The 14,005-nt window shown below is 40.3% G+C and overlaps 1 protein-coding gene and 1 non-coding gene across 2 annotated transcripts; one reads left to right on the top strand and one right to left on the bottom strand.

The window, feature by feature from the left end:
- Positions 1-4,742: 4,742 nt before the first annotated feature.
- On the bottom strand, positions 4,743-4,813 carry Trnag-gcc. Its single transcript has one exon. It is a non-coding gene; the product is annotated as a tRNA-Gly (tRNA).
- A 7,841-nt stretch (positions 4,814-12,654) lies between these two features.
- On the top strand, positions 12,655-13,933 carry LOC122615125 (glyceraldehyde-3-phosphate dehydrogenase). Its single transcript, XM_043790024.1, has one exon. It carries the CDS (start codon positions 12,741-12,743, stop codon positions 13,791-13,793), a length of 1,053 nt encoding a protein of 350 aa, XP_043645959.1. The 5' UTR covers positions 12,655-12,740; the 3' UTR covers positions 13,794-13,933.
- The last annotated feature ends 72 nt before the right edge of the window (positions 13,934-14,005 follow it).

Genomic DNA, 14,005 nt, shown 5'->3' with positions numbered 1-14,005 from the left:
TATTTTTTCGTTGAATATGTAAGCTTGTCTAAATATTTTCTCTTTCGCTCAATTATTTCTTTCTGTGTGACATTCCTTTTACCTGTCTTAAAACTCCCATTTGGTTTATTTCCAAATTGTTGAAGAACTTGACTGCCACGAACATATGTGATCTTTGAACTTTGCCACCTAAATTACAAGATGTTGTAACAGGGGAAAAACAATCTGCGAACCGCGACAGAGCCGAAATCCCATAAGAAATAGCTGTGAAATCCCAGCATTAGCAACTCGGCTCATGAGAGTTGGCCATAAATTTAGCCCACTAATGCGCCGCTTATCACTCAACTAAAGAAGGCTAAGAGGATTTGGCGCTGACTTTGCGCTTACATGGAAAATCGAAAACAAAGGAAATCATGTGTTTGTGTATTTCGTTCAATTAAAATAATTAAAAACCAAATAAATGTGCGCATCGAACAGCAGCCACAAAAAATCAAAAATAGATTTTAAATAAGTGCCTCAAGCATGTGCACAAGTTTAGTTTTTTTCGGCAAAAAACGTTGTTTACATTGCTTAATTGAAAGTATTTTTCTGCTTCACGGATCTATTTTTTTTCTGGCTTTTGGATTTTTATCGGTTTGTTTTTATTATACATCAAGTAAAGCACATTTTCAATATTGAAAATGTGTAAATTTGTTAATGGGATTTTGTGGGGTAGCATGAATAAAACATTCACCGAATAATATGTAAAAACGAAATAAAAGAAACTCCAAAAATTTGCCATGCAAATGTTTATAAACCAAAAAGTGGAGACTGGGGATTCATCATGGCATTGGTAATGGTTACCACTCCAATGCAGCCACAGGCTGCCTCAAATAAATTTTCAAAATTTATCATGCCCCATGCACACACACACACAAACACACACACGTTAACCCCCGAAAAAAGAGCAAATATTTGCAGGGGAGCTACAAAATTTAGGGTTTTTTTTAGTTGGGGTGGTTCTGAAGAGTGATTTTCCTTTTGAGGCTTTTAATATATTGACATATTCTTTTGTTTTTGATTTCGTAGGAGGAAAGTCGCAAAGTTTTTATTTCGGGAACACTTCTTTGATTGCGATGCCGAACTTTTTATGCAGGCACAATACAATCCCCTGCCAGAATTCCTTCAGTAGTCTGGCTTTGTTTTTGTTACCCTAACCAAGAGTATTTGAATTTGATAACACACTTCAAGCTTCAGTGTTCCTTGAATATTAATGTCATTTTAATGAATTGGTATATATTCCTTGTTCATGAACTAGGATCTTTACAACAATCTTTAGCTTAATAAGAAGAGTATCCTCGAATTCGGTTGGCATCAAAACGTGCTGCTCCTTCATCTGGCCCAATTCTTTTGTATTCAGTTCGCCGTCTTATCAGCATCGGGAAAGCGTATTATATAACATAGTGTGGGAGGGAAACGGCAGATTGTGCGGCAGTCAGCCCGAAAGCTTTATTTATTTCTGTTTACATTGCATTAAACAGCTTGCAATCAAAAGGAGAGAAAGCGCCACAATCACTAAAATCAAATTCAGCTTAATTAATTCAAAGTGCAAACAACTAGGAAAAGTCGGGAGATTGGATACATGGAATGGGATGGGGGATGAGTAATAGGCAAATCGTGATATCTGACCAAATTACCTTGGACCCTCGATGGGATTAGACAGATTGTGGATGTGCCACGCCCCTAATTGGAGTTTCAAGTGGTTCGTGAGCCGACTTAGTCGCTGCTTAAGTTAATTGCTTTGCTTAATTAGTTGTCCTTTGTGTCTATGTGCCTGTGCGGGCGGCGCATAATTATAAATTAATGCGATTGACAGGCAGCACAATTGAACAAAATGATTGGGAATGGTTCTTTGAAATTGAAACGAATTTACCGGACAGTTTTGGCATTTCGTAATTGCACGCATTCGACACGCAATGAACAACCGGAAAAGCGGGCATAAATCACAACATTTTCCGACACACACTCAGTCGCGAAAATGTCTGCCAATTTTTAGGCGCACAGTGTGTGCCTGTGAATGTGATCCATTCCGTTTTTTTTTTGTTTTTTGTGCCATGCATGTGTTGACATCTGCAATTGGCTGCGGGCTGACATTTAACGCTGCACGCAATCGATGGCTTTCACCCTTAAACTCACCCACTTTTCCCCACTTGGCCCGCTTTCCCTTTTTGCGGCATTTCCCTCTTTGCTGCGGAAAATTTTGTCGTATTTTTGGTGGCTATTTGTATTTGTTCTTGTCCCCGAGCGATGATTGAGTGAGTGCTTTAGTCGATCGTAAATGTTGCAAGTGGCACATGCAAATATGTTGCAATTTGCAACTGGATTTGGGCATGTTGTATATGCAAACACATGTCCCTTTGTTCGGTTCGGGTTTCATTCGTTGGACAGTGTTCATTCCGTGGGGCTTAATCGACAGGAAATCAGTAAATAAAAAGTTGTGGTGGGGAAAAAGTATGAAAGTGAAATGAATTACTATGCTGGGAAAAGTCACATGAATGCATAACAATGCAGCAATGATTGGCATGGGGTTTGCAAAAGAGAGTGCTTAAGGATAAATTACAAGGAGATTAATGTTATTGAGTGTCACTTTAGGATTCATTTTAGACAATACAGGACGAAAAAAATTAATAAAATTATTAAATAATATAGAAAACGTTTCAATCATAGATGCGACGCACTCAATTAGGTTTTAAACGCTGATTTTGAGCACAGCTTCCTAATTTAATCATGTCTATCCCTTTGTCTGCTTCCGTTCATTTCAGATTCTTCGAATCTAAATCACAATTACAATGGGAAGCATAAGCTCTCTCTCAAATTACCATCAAGTTCCCAGACATTCGACATTGATCCATTTCCCTTGTTGGTTCCTTTGCTTTTCCTTTTGCTGCTTCCCCTACTTTTGCTGGAATTTCTCTGCTCACTTTCCCTGCATTTCACAGCTTTCCCTCTTTTTGTGGTTTTTGGCACTGTGGAGCCATTTGGTTTGTGCAAATTGCTGTGGGCTCTTTCATGTCTCATCCCTTTTCTGACTTATTTTCACATTCAGCTTGCGGATTGATTTTACATTTGTAATTGCAGTAAAATTTTAATGGTCTATTGAGTTTTTCATTCTGACAGATTTTAATTAGAGATGGCAGGAATTCATATTTCCAGAGAACAGAATTAGAAGATTTTACTATCTTAAATATATTTCTTATGGATTTTTATTCCCTTGATTATCTTTCTCATTAGTTTTCCTATTGCCGGAAAAAGAGCATATATGGCAGTAGCAATATTAAAGCAGACAAAGCACTCAAGGAAGATCCTTTAATACCGTGGAAAAACAGGTTAGCTTAGTGGGGTTAACCACATCAAGAATGGCCAACAAAAGGCCAGCGGTTACAATTGATACCGAGAGCCTGAGATCCGTCACTTTTTCGCTTATTGAGTTGATTTAAGGCTGGATTACAGTGATTTCATTCCGACAGAGAGTCAGATGAAATGTTTCTTCGTTAACTTTGGATAGACGAAGCAAATTTCCCTATTGCCCCGCCCAGCGCATGAATCAAAACAAACTGCAGCTCATTATCACGCCCACCCAACGCCCTCTTCGTGTGTGCCACGCCCTCTGCCACCCGTGACGCCCCCTTTCAATGTGGCTGTCCGGGTTGCATGCTTCGCTTTGGTAAATTGCTGGCACTTAATATGCCATGAGAGCCAAATAAAATTGGCAGTAAGAACGCAGCAGCAACAGTTGAAGGATTAATTCAATGGGAATAAATACCGAAAATAAGAAAAATTAGAATTACAATTCCTCTGGGAATTGTGTCTTTCGCACGTATTTATCCAGCAAATTTGTGCAACTTAAAGCGATGCCACCACGTCGTATGCGTAATATCCGCGTAAAGTGCAATTTGGCAGCTCGTATGCGAATTTTCCGTCGCCCTACTTGGTTTCTCATCATCACATGCACGTGTGCCAGGATGTTGGATCCTTAATATTTATGCCAACGCTCAAGGAGTCCTCCACGCTCGCTCTTCTCACTCTGATAATGCCGATGTTCATGTGGCTGCCACAAGATTCTTGCTTAAATATTTACAGACAGTAAGTTAGCAAGAGTGTGTGTGCATGAAAGCGCCAAGTTTTGCATTGCATCTTGAAGGGCTTTTGCATAATTATTCAATTTTTTGTGCGGTTACAAAGTTTCCGATAATTTACAAGTTCGCAGGCAATCGATGAAAACTTTTCCCACTCGAGGGAAATTCAGCATTATTCTTTTTGGCCACTTTTCCTTCCTCTTACCTCTTAAGTGAGTGCACTTACTGAATAATGAATACATTTAATCCCCGTCGCGCTGCTTGAAGCATAATTTAATATGACAAGTGAGAAACTGTTAAATGGCCAACATGGCGTATGATTAATAGATTGAAAAAACGACTTAATCATGTCCAAGACCTCCCACTTTTCTTGCTCTCCTTCGTGAGCTGGTAATTTGTGCACTTTTTCCTATTTTTCTTCTCCGCAAGCACTCAGGGCGTATGAGTAATCTAGCTTTCGTGTACGAGTAGCAAATCACATAAAAATTGATTGATTTTTGTATAAATATAAACGACTTTTTATAATAATCATTTGTATTTATGGTAATGGGCCAACCAAATTCTTGTATTTTCTTGGCATTTCGGCTTTCCGACGAATTTTGTATGTGCCGTGAGCAGAATAAGTAAGAATGGGAAAAAAAAGTATTTTGCATCGGCCGGGAATCGAACCCGGGCCGCCCGCGTGGCAGGCGAGCATTCTACCACTGAACCACCGATGCTTCTGTAAGATTCGGCTTCTAAAAGTTGTATTTCCATTATCTATTAGACAATATGCGGAATGGCTATAAATAACTCAAATAAATCTTAAGCTAATCTTATCAATTTCTATCCATAATTTATTGGACAAAATTTACAAAAAATATGGTTACAAATTTATTATTACATTTAATATATATTTATCTAACAAAGTTTTTTTTATTAGATTAGTACATGTAATATTTGTTCTTCATATTTGTAACAGCGTAAGGTATTTTCCAGTATTTGTATCCACTACAATATCCGCATGTCTTAAGAAATAAGACATTAAACATGACTTTATATCTTTTCTGAGGGAATATAAATATTCGTATTTTATTGAAATATCTGCCCGGGTTCCGGTCAACATTAATTTTTAATTTTACCATAAATTGCCATCTAAACATTGTTTATATTTATCAAATGTGCAGCCATAACAAAATAATGATCTTCTGGTTTAAATTTGTTTGCATGGAATTTAATAGACAAAAGGCACCCAAAAACACAGAAGTCAATCAATTGCGTGGGCGGTGAAATTGAAAAGGTGGAAAGTGGATGAATGAATGACTGGATGAATGGATGGATTGATGGTTTGAGAAATGTCTGTGGGAATATCTCATTTACTAGTTTATTGAGCACTTCGCTGAAGGAAACGACTTTACTTTGTCTCCGGCTGATGAAATGCGTATTTTGTTTCGGGCATTCGTTTCAGAGTTTTCACATTTTTCCACCCCCAGTGGAAAACTTGGCCTCGATTTTCCGTGGCCAATTAAAAGCTTAGGGCTGCTTTTCCCTCTCTCCGCTTTCCCATTCCCCGCTGACCACTTGTGGAACTCGTAAAATATGCACGGACAGGCGGCAGTTATCCTTGGAGTCCTGCCTGTCCTTTCTGCCCCTGGATTTTCTCCTAGTTCATTGTTTGTTTTTCCGGGTGCCTGTTTGTGGATTATGTGAAATTTTTGCCGCTTTCAGCTCGCATTTACATGAACAAACTAAAAAAAAAAAAAAAAAAAAATAAAAAAAAAAAAAAAAAAAAAAAAAAAAAAAAAAAAAAAAAAAAAAAAAAATAATCTAATAAATTTTATATTTTGCAAACGAATGGCAGTCCGTTTAACAATGAATAATATGTCGTAATTTTACATTTGTAAATTATGTCATTTCTGAATCGTAATGCTCAACTTGTGGATTATAATGACTGTATCGTCATAAATATCTGTTACAAGTATTTTTATTTTATATGCTGAGCAGATTTAATTCATTTATGTATTGATTATATTCATAATTTCTAGTTTTATTTTATGCGTATTTGCGAATTTAATAACAAGTTTTTTCTAGACTTTAACATATTCGTAGTATTTTCGGTATTAAATGAAATAATATTACTGATTTATCTGTTGCCCAATTAAAATTTAGACCGCCAATTCATTTGGAGAGTGTCACAGGTCGTTAGTAATTTATTGCTCTGTCCACGAATACCCAGATGTCAAGTACACCGGTGCAGCTCAATTAGGCTGTCAAATTTGGGGCAATCACTTGGAATTACCGTGAAACAATTTATTGGGCAGAACCGAAACGAAAATAACTATCATCTTGAACTAGAGCGACACAAATGAAATTGTGTGTTTTTGGGTTTGATTTAGTGTTAAGAACTGTTATTACCTGGGCATTTTGAGTTAATTTGCTTATGCATAGCTCGTTAGCTCTGCCTTATTCACTCACGCATTCACTTGCACACTCACTCATTCATGTTCTGCAGTTACTGTGGAATTGTTTAACAAGCACTTTGTGTCTGCACTGTTATTATTATAGTGATTGTCATTGCGATTGTTGTGGCTGGCTTTGTCTTACCCGCAGCATATTTACATTCGTGTTTATTTTTAGCCAAGGACGAGGCAAGGACAATAGCCCGGTTGCATTCTAAAATATATATCTCAATCCAGCGCATTTCGCATTCATGACGTTCCGTTCTGTTATTGCCCCCAGTATCTGCACATGTACATCTCCACTTCCATATGACTTCCATATGACTGCCAAGGACGAACTGGGTATTGGTGTGTGGAAAAAGCGAGCCAAGGTCCTTGCGATGCTCTGGGCGCAATCAGAAAATTGCATTTCATTCATCTCGGGCAGAGTCCATAGTCCGAAAACTCGTTAGCCCCGCTAACTTGGCCAATTGTCGGCCTATTAGCTGCCGAGCGAACTTCATAAAGCCCTTACCGTGTTTGTCCAACAACTTTGTTTGTCCCACCCATGAAAAGGAGAGCTGCTGCACGGAGCCCAACTGCCTCTGATGTCTACATTTTGCAGTTATTTATCACCTCTTACACTCGGGTCACGCAAGCTGCCGAGTTTCCCATTTCCCAGGCATTTTCCTCTCACTTCCTTCGGCTTGCATGTTTTTCGCCAAAATTAAGGGAAATCAAGTGGAACGGCCAGGCAGTGGGGCTATGCAAAAGGTAAACTACCGAAAAATATGATTATGGGGAGTACGTCGTCTAGAATACCCTTGCCTCTAATAACTTCATGCACCTCCACTAGAATTAGAATTTATAGAATTTTTAGAGTTTTTAGAGTTTACTCTAAAACTTCAAATTAATTCGCTTAACTGCTGTTTACTTTAACTTTTATCTTAGGGCGACATCAAATTAACTTCTAAATGACCATCAAACCAGACGTAGAACAACTTCATAGGGTCCCAATGTCGCAAACTTTTGGTCCGAATGATAAGACCCCCTTTAAAAGGCAATAAAGTCACGTGCACGTGCTTGTAAACAATTATTTATGCTGAAAGTGAACTGGGCAAAATATTAACTCCCGGGTCGTGACAATGATAAGGCACCGTAAGTGGTAAATGTCATGAAATAAATTCACTTGGACTCATTTCCGTCATATTCGTGTCTTTTGCCTTGATTGATGGTGATCAACCAAAGTTTCCATTTACGGCAATTGTCTTAATTTAATTTCAGCTGGAGAAAGGTGTATCAATTTTGTCAGATTTACAAGAAAGCAGAAATGAATTGCATTGCTCATAAATGGAACTGCTGAATTGTTTTATGCATGTGCAATCAACTATTTGATTTGTATTGTCTTGTTTCGAATCGCCAAACTTGCCTTGCCAAATGTTGTTTCTTTTCTTGCCACACCAACTGACAACGGATGTCTGCGGACTGACAGCGAACATCCTTGGATCGAGGGAAATTTAAGTTGTCGGGCCTCATCGTCATCATCATCATCATCAGCATAAAAAAGAAGCTCGAACTTTGACACAAAAGTTGTGTTGCTTTTTCATTCTGCACCGGCTCCTCCAAATAAAAATGAACAACAGGCTGAATTTTATTCGTGTTTCCTTCGTCCCCGCCTCCTCTGCATATTATTTAAATAATAAATGAGTTTTTGACAGTCGCAGTGAGAAAGTGAGCTGGCTTCTTTTCTTGGTCGGGGGTTATTTTCGCCTTTTTTGGTGTGGGGGTGTGAGCTTCTAGCTGACAAGTGAAGGAATTGCTCCTGTTCCGTTCCGTTTCGTTTATTCGCTTCAGATACTCGCTCACAACACGATGTTGCCAGAAATAAATAAATCTCTTTAATGTCCCCGCCGAAAAGCTCTGGCACTTTATCCTTTTTTCGGACAGACTCGCCAAACGAAGTTATCTGGGAAAATGTGTCAGTACATCTTAAATCTATGTTATTTCCCACTAAAAAATGCTTCATATACTATCATATAATAAATACAAAATACAGCAACAAATTAATTTAAAACACTTTAATTACATACCTATCTTACCTTTTATCAAATTTTCCCGCTAAAATTCCTGTTTTCGAAATCTCATTTTCGGCAGCACTGTGGCGGAAGCTTCTGTTTTCCTCGATGTTTTAGTGGGCAACAGTTGCTGCTTTTCGCCGCCTCTTCCCGGAATTTTCCCCGCGCTTTTCCGGCTCTGCTTCACTACAGCACATTTGTGTTTGTTGCTGGTTTCACTGTTGACATTATTGTTGTAGTTAGCCCAGTAGTTGTTGCTTCTTTCGGTAGGTTGCTCCCTTTGGTAGCTGAAACATCGCGGGTCTAGTGTAATTGGTTTAGCTAGCAGCTTAACTTTTATGCTATTTGCCGCTGCTCTCGAAGGTAATGAAATTTATAGCCAGGATAGGTCCTGGCTATAGCCACACATCCTCGCACTCACATGTCCGGCTGGCATCCCTGGCGTATACGTAATAGTGCTTTATTTATGTTGTGACCAGCATGGTCGAAGAGGCATATATCAACGTAATTACTGCACCTGAATCCGTATACCCAATTAATTGTTATTCCATTGAATTTCAATTTAGGGCCATTCCTCACATGGTCAGTTGGGTCAATTAGCCAAAGGCCACCAGCCACGTAGAGCTGAAAGTTGAGCGTTTACACAAAAGTTGGTGCAAACAAAAGGGGTTAAAGTGCGGCTGAAGTCCATGAAAGATGGGAGGGTTTTTTGAACTGAGTATGCATATATATAAATTTAAGCGAAATCAAGATTTAAGAGAAATCTATTCGGGACATGGCAGGACCTGGATGGGGATATTTTATCTGGGGGTTATTCTATCTGGGAGTTAGTTTATCTGGTGGTACATGTGGGCCGGGACATTTTTAAAATCAAATGAAAAATTGAAAATGTGAAATTGAATTATTAAAATACGAAATATCAATATTTAAATTATAAAGACTCAATATTATAGTTATAGTCATAGAAACTACAAAAAACATGAAAAATTATAATGAAGACTATTTCCCTAGTGCTAAAAATGTTTTCAGTGGTACGTTGTTTTGCAGAAATCACATTTTCCATCTCCATTGCCCGCAAATGGCAACAGTATATTTATTGAAAACTCATTTACTAAGTTACCATGAAAGTTCAACGAGAACTTTCAATGCTGCACCAACACACACGAACGGAGCAATGTCATCCCGCATCCGCAAAAATGCAAATTGAATTATATCTAAGCCATTGAATGGGTTGACTTTCATGTCAGAGAATGTTCTCGTTCTGGATTTCTGTTGCAATTGATTTGTTTGGCAAGATATCGCCTTTTTTATTTTGGCCAGATACGATTCGCGTAGGTTGCGAATTTCATGAGCTGCCAAAAATGCAAAGTTTTTCAAGGCAAAGGGGGAGAGGCGAATAAACGATTTCCATCTGCCGCATTGGCCCTTTGATTTAATACCAAGTTCTGGCGAGGACAAGTTGTGGGGAGTCCGGAGTGCGGAATTCAAATCCCAGCCACGCCCCTTTAGGCACTTGAGCGCACAATTAGCTGTCAGTTTGAATGCGAGTGTGTAGAGCCTGGCTCCATGGCTGCATGGCTGCCTGGCTGGATCTGGCCCCAGTTCCGTATCCTTTTGTTCACCACATGGCTCTTTGTTCCCCCGAAAATTTGCAGCAGCGCAGCGCAGCGCACTTGTGCCTGACAATTCAATTTGGAGATGATGTACCACACGGATCCTGGAAACTATTGCCGAGAGGGTCCTGCAGCTGGCTGCTGAATATTGATCCCCCGGATAATCGCTAAGCAGGCAAACAACATTTTTGCACTTATTCACAACCGGAAAATAGAACACTACTTGCCGCACAGCATGGGGCAATGATGGAAAATGTATAAGCTCAATGCGATTAGGAAGCGAGGAGGAGCTGAGCAGCAAGGACATAAGGAGCTAAGGAGCTGAGCCAAGGAGCTGGGGGAATCTCTATTCCCAATGCTAAGCTGGTCCGCAACGCACTGACAGCTGTGGAAATTATGGAGGCACTTTGTCCTTTGCAGCCGAAAAAAACATATAATAAAACAATTGGCACTTCCGCAACATTTCGCAATCGATTTGTTTTCCTGTTCAGTCAGCTTAAGCTCGTCCTGCTTTAATGCCAGCCACGGTCTTAACTACATTAATCCCGCTTGTAGACCAACTTTGGTGGAGCTCCTGCCCTGGCCAACAAGTTAAAGAGGCCCTCGAGGAACATTTACCATTGATCTTTTATGTGCGCCAGTACACGAAGAAAAATTGTAACAGTAGTGTTATTATTTATTAGGGTTCTGGTGTGATTACCTAGTCCTGTGGCCCTGTAGGCGTTTTAAATTCCACTGAATATTAGTATGTGCAGTGTTGATTGCTGTTACGCCGAATATTATTATTAAAGGATAAAGTACATCAATATTTTTTACCGTGATTGAAAGTAGTTAATATGAAATGGGTATCATTTCTCTTAATGTTGATTGTTGAAAAACTGTGATTAAGATTAAGAATGTTGTAACTAACACGAAATCCAAGGCTAAAGTACTCCAAAATTGCCGGAGGATACAGAATACGTACTTTGTTGATATTTTCGACTCGAAAGCATGTCACACCTTAAAATAATTTATCGTTTATGGTTTTGGTGTATTAACTATTCCTAGATCTTTCCTCAACGTTTCGCGTTTACATTAATTCCATATATTCCTTTTTTCAACACTTTGCTGAACTTTGCTTAAGCCACTCTTAAAATGGGATTTGCATCCTTTGCTTATGTGGCCCATTTCTCAGCGGGCAAGTTTCAAATTTGAAAGTTTTTCGCATAAATTTCAAGTAGCACTCGCCGGACAAGCAAACTGGAATGAAAGCGGAGACTCCAAAGCAAACAAGCTGGCTCACAACAAAGTTGCAAGGGTTCCGGACCCCCAACTTAGAATCCCCTGAATCTGCCCGGACAGAGTACATAAAATAAACTTAAATTTGATGGGATTTGATGCGGGGGCATTTAACGTTAACGACACCTTCCAATCTCCAGTTCAAACATAAATGATACATTGAATTGGAGTTGGAGCTATCCAGGGCTTGCAACTGCGGGTCCTGCGATTACTGCAACAATTTCGTAATCAGCGGCGGCCCCAAAATGGAAACCCACCACACAAGACCCGGAGAGCCCAGTTTTCCGTGCCAAAGCGAGCGAAAGAAAGAGAGAGAGAAGAAGAGGGTCCTTGCGCTCTGTTGAATTTTTCTGCGGGGGCGTCCTAATGTTGCAGCAACATGTTGCCAGCCGTCCTGCTGTTGCTTCGGCATCATAAATATTCAACAAAGTTAAGTTGTCATAGCTAGTTGAAGACCGATTTCCCACACCCCCCGGCACAGGCCAACAGCCGAGTGGGGGGTCTCTGCTAAAAGCCGAACGAATAAAACTTCAATTCAATATATTTCCAGCCAAGTCATGGGCCAAGGGGCCAAATGGGAATGGAAATTTCTTCGGCTGATGGCCGTCATCTGGTATGCCCGAAAAGAAGGAAAAGCACACAGAAATAAAGGTTTTGGGGTGATAGTTACATTGGTACTTTCAAAGGGCCTATCCTTTGTTTACGTTCAAGAGACAGAATCCAAATGTTTCAATCAGAGGAAGTAAAACAAGCAAGTTAAAGTTAAAGGACCACGATATGGTTTAAACATTTTAAGGTACTGACCAAAGTACATGTATCATAAAAACCTATATATGGATGTACCATGGATTTCTGATGGTTTTATGATGTAAATTTCAAGTCAATTTCTGGCTGTGTATAAAAGGGTGGTGTCCCGAAGGAGTGAGGCATTCCACACAAAGGTGAGTAATGACCCTTGAAGCTGGATTTTCTATGGACGTGAATGTGTGTGGGCAGCAATTTGGCAGCCACACCCACTTCCTTATGGCTCCAGACAATTGGGATAGGGCGTACCCGAAGGTTATTGTAATTTTGTTTCGTGAGAAGCTTTGGCAGGTGGTCGATTTCGATTGATTTATACCCGGCTGAATAATTATGTATGCCGACATCCATTTGGGAGTCATAAGCTGGAAAGATCTAGGGCAGCTGGTAGCTGAAAATCATTTGGATATTCATTCATTTAAAATTCTTCAAAATTTAACACATTAAAATTTGAATTCCACGATGTCAATCGGAATCAATGGCTTTGGCAGAATCGGTCGGATGTTCGCACGCCAGGCTCTAGTTCGCAAGGATGTCAGGATTGTGGCCATCAACGATCCCTCGCTGGATCCCAAGTACCTGGCCTACATGCTGCGATACGACTCCACACATGGCCAGTTCAATCAGAAGATCTCGATTGAGGGCAACAATCTCGTTGTAAATGGCAAGAAGATCCAGCTGCTCAAGGAGCCAGACATCAAGAAGGTAAAATGGTGCGACCTAGGCGTGCATACGGTGGTGGAGTGCTCCGGTAGGTTTACCACCCTTAAAGCCTGTCAAGCGCACCTGGATAGTGGAGCAAAGAAGGTGGTCATATCGGCTCCATCCGCCGATGCTCCGATGTTTGTGTGCGGAGTGAATCTGCATAAATACAAACCAGGCACGCCAATCATCTCGAACGCCTCGTGCACAACCAATTGCCTGGCTCCGGTGGCCAAGGTGGTGCACGATAACTTCCAAATATGTGAGGGCCTTATGACCACCGTTCATGCGGCTACCGCCACCCAGAAGATCATCGACGGACCTAGCAGCAAGCTTTGGCGGGATGGACGCAGTGGCATGAGCAACATAATTCCTGCATCCACGGGAGCCGCTAAAGCCGTCGGAAAGGTTATTCCGGATCTAAACGGGAAGCTCACGGGTATGGCTTTCCGTGTGCCGGTGCCCAATGTCTCCGTGGTGGACCTAACCTGTAGACTTTCTAAGCCCGCCAAAATGGACGATATCAAGAAGTGCATCAAGGCGGCAGCCGAGGGCGAAATGAAGGGAATCCTGGGCTATGTGGAGGAGGAAGTGGTGTCCACCGATTTCAATGGCTCACAATATGCCTCGGTCTTCGATGCCAAGGCCTGTATTGCCCTGAACGATAACTTCGTCAAGTTGATCAGTTGGTACGATAACGAGACCGGATATTCCTGCCGTCTCCTTGACCTGGTTATCTATGCCCAATTGGTCGACCAGTGCGAGAAAAAGGCTGCTTGCAAGGAGAAGGAGGATCCCTGTAAGAAAAAGTAGGATCTTTTAAAGAAAAACAAGAAATAAGAAACAATTACCGATTTTTTTACCAATTAAGAACGTAGATTTAAATATTTAACTTTTAGCAATCTTTATTTACCTCTAAGTTAAAATAATGTAATCTATTTTACCAAATTCAATAGGCGCAGTTTTCTAATTTTCTTGTGGGTTAACTTAACTACAAATCTGTAGGATTGAAGGATTTGAAGCCT

This window comes from Drosophila teissieri, chromosome 2R (assembly GCF_016746235.2).
Source record: "Drosophila teissieri strain GT53w chromosome 2R, Prin_Dtei_1.1, whole genome shotgun sequence".
Taxonomy (NCBI): Eukaryota; Metazoa; Arthropoda; class Insecta; order Diptera; family Drosophilidae; genus Drosophila; species Drosophila teissieri.
The sequence above is the reverse complement of the archived record's forward strand: the minus strand, read 5'-3'. Positions and strand labels throughout refer to the sequence as shown.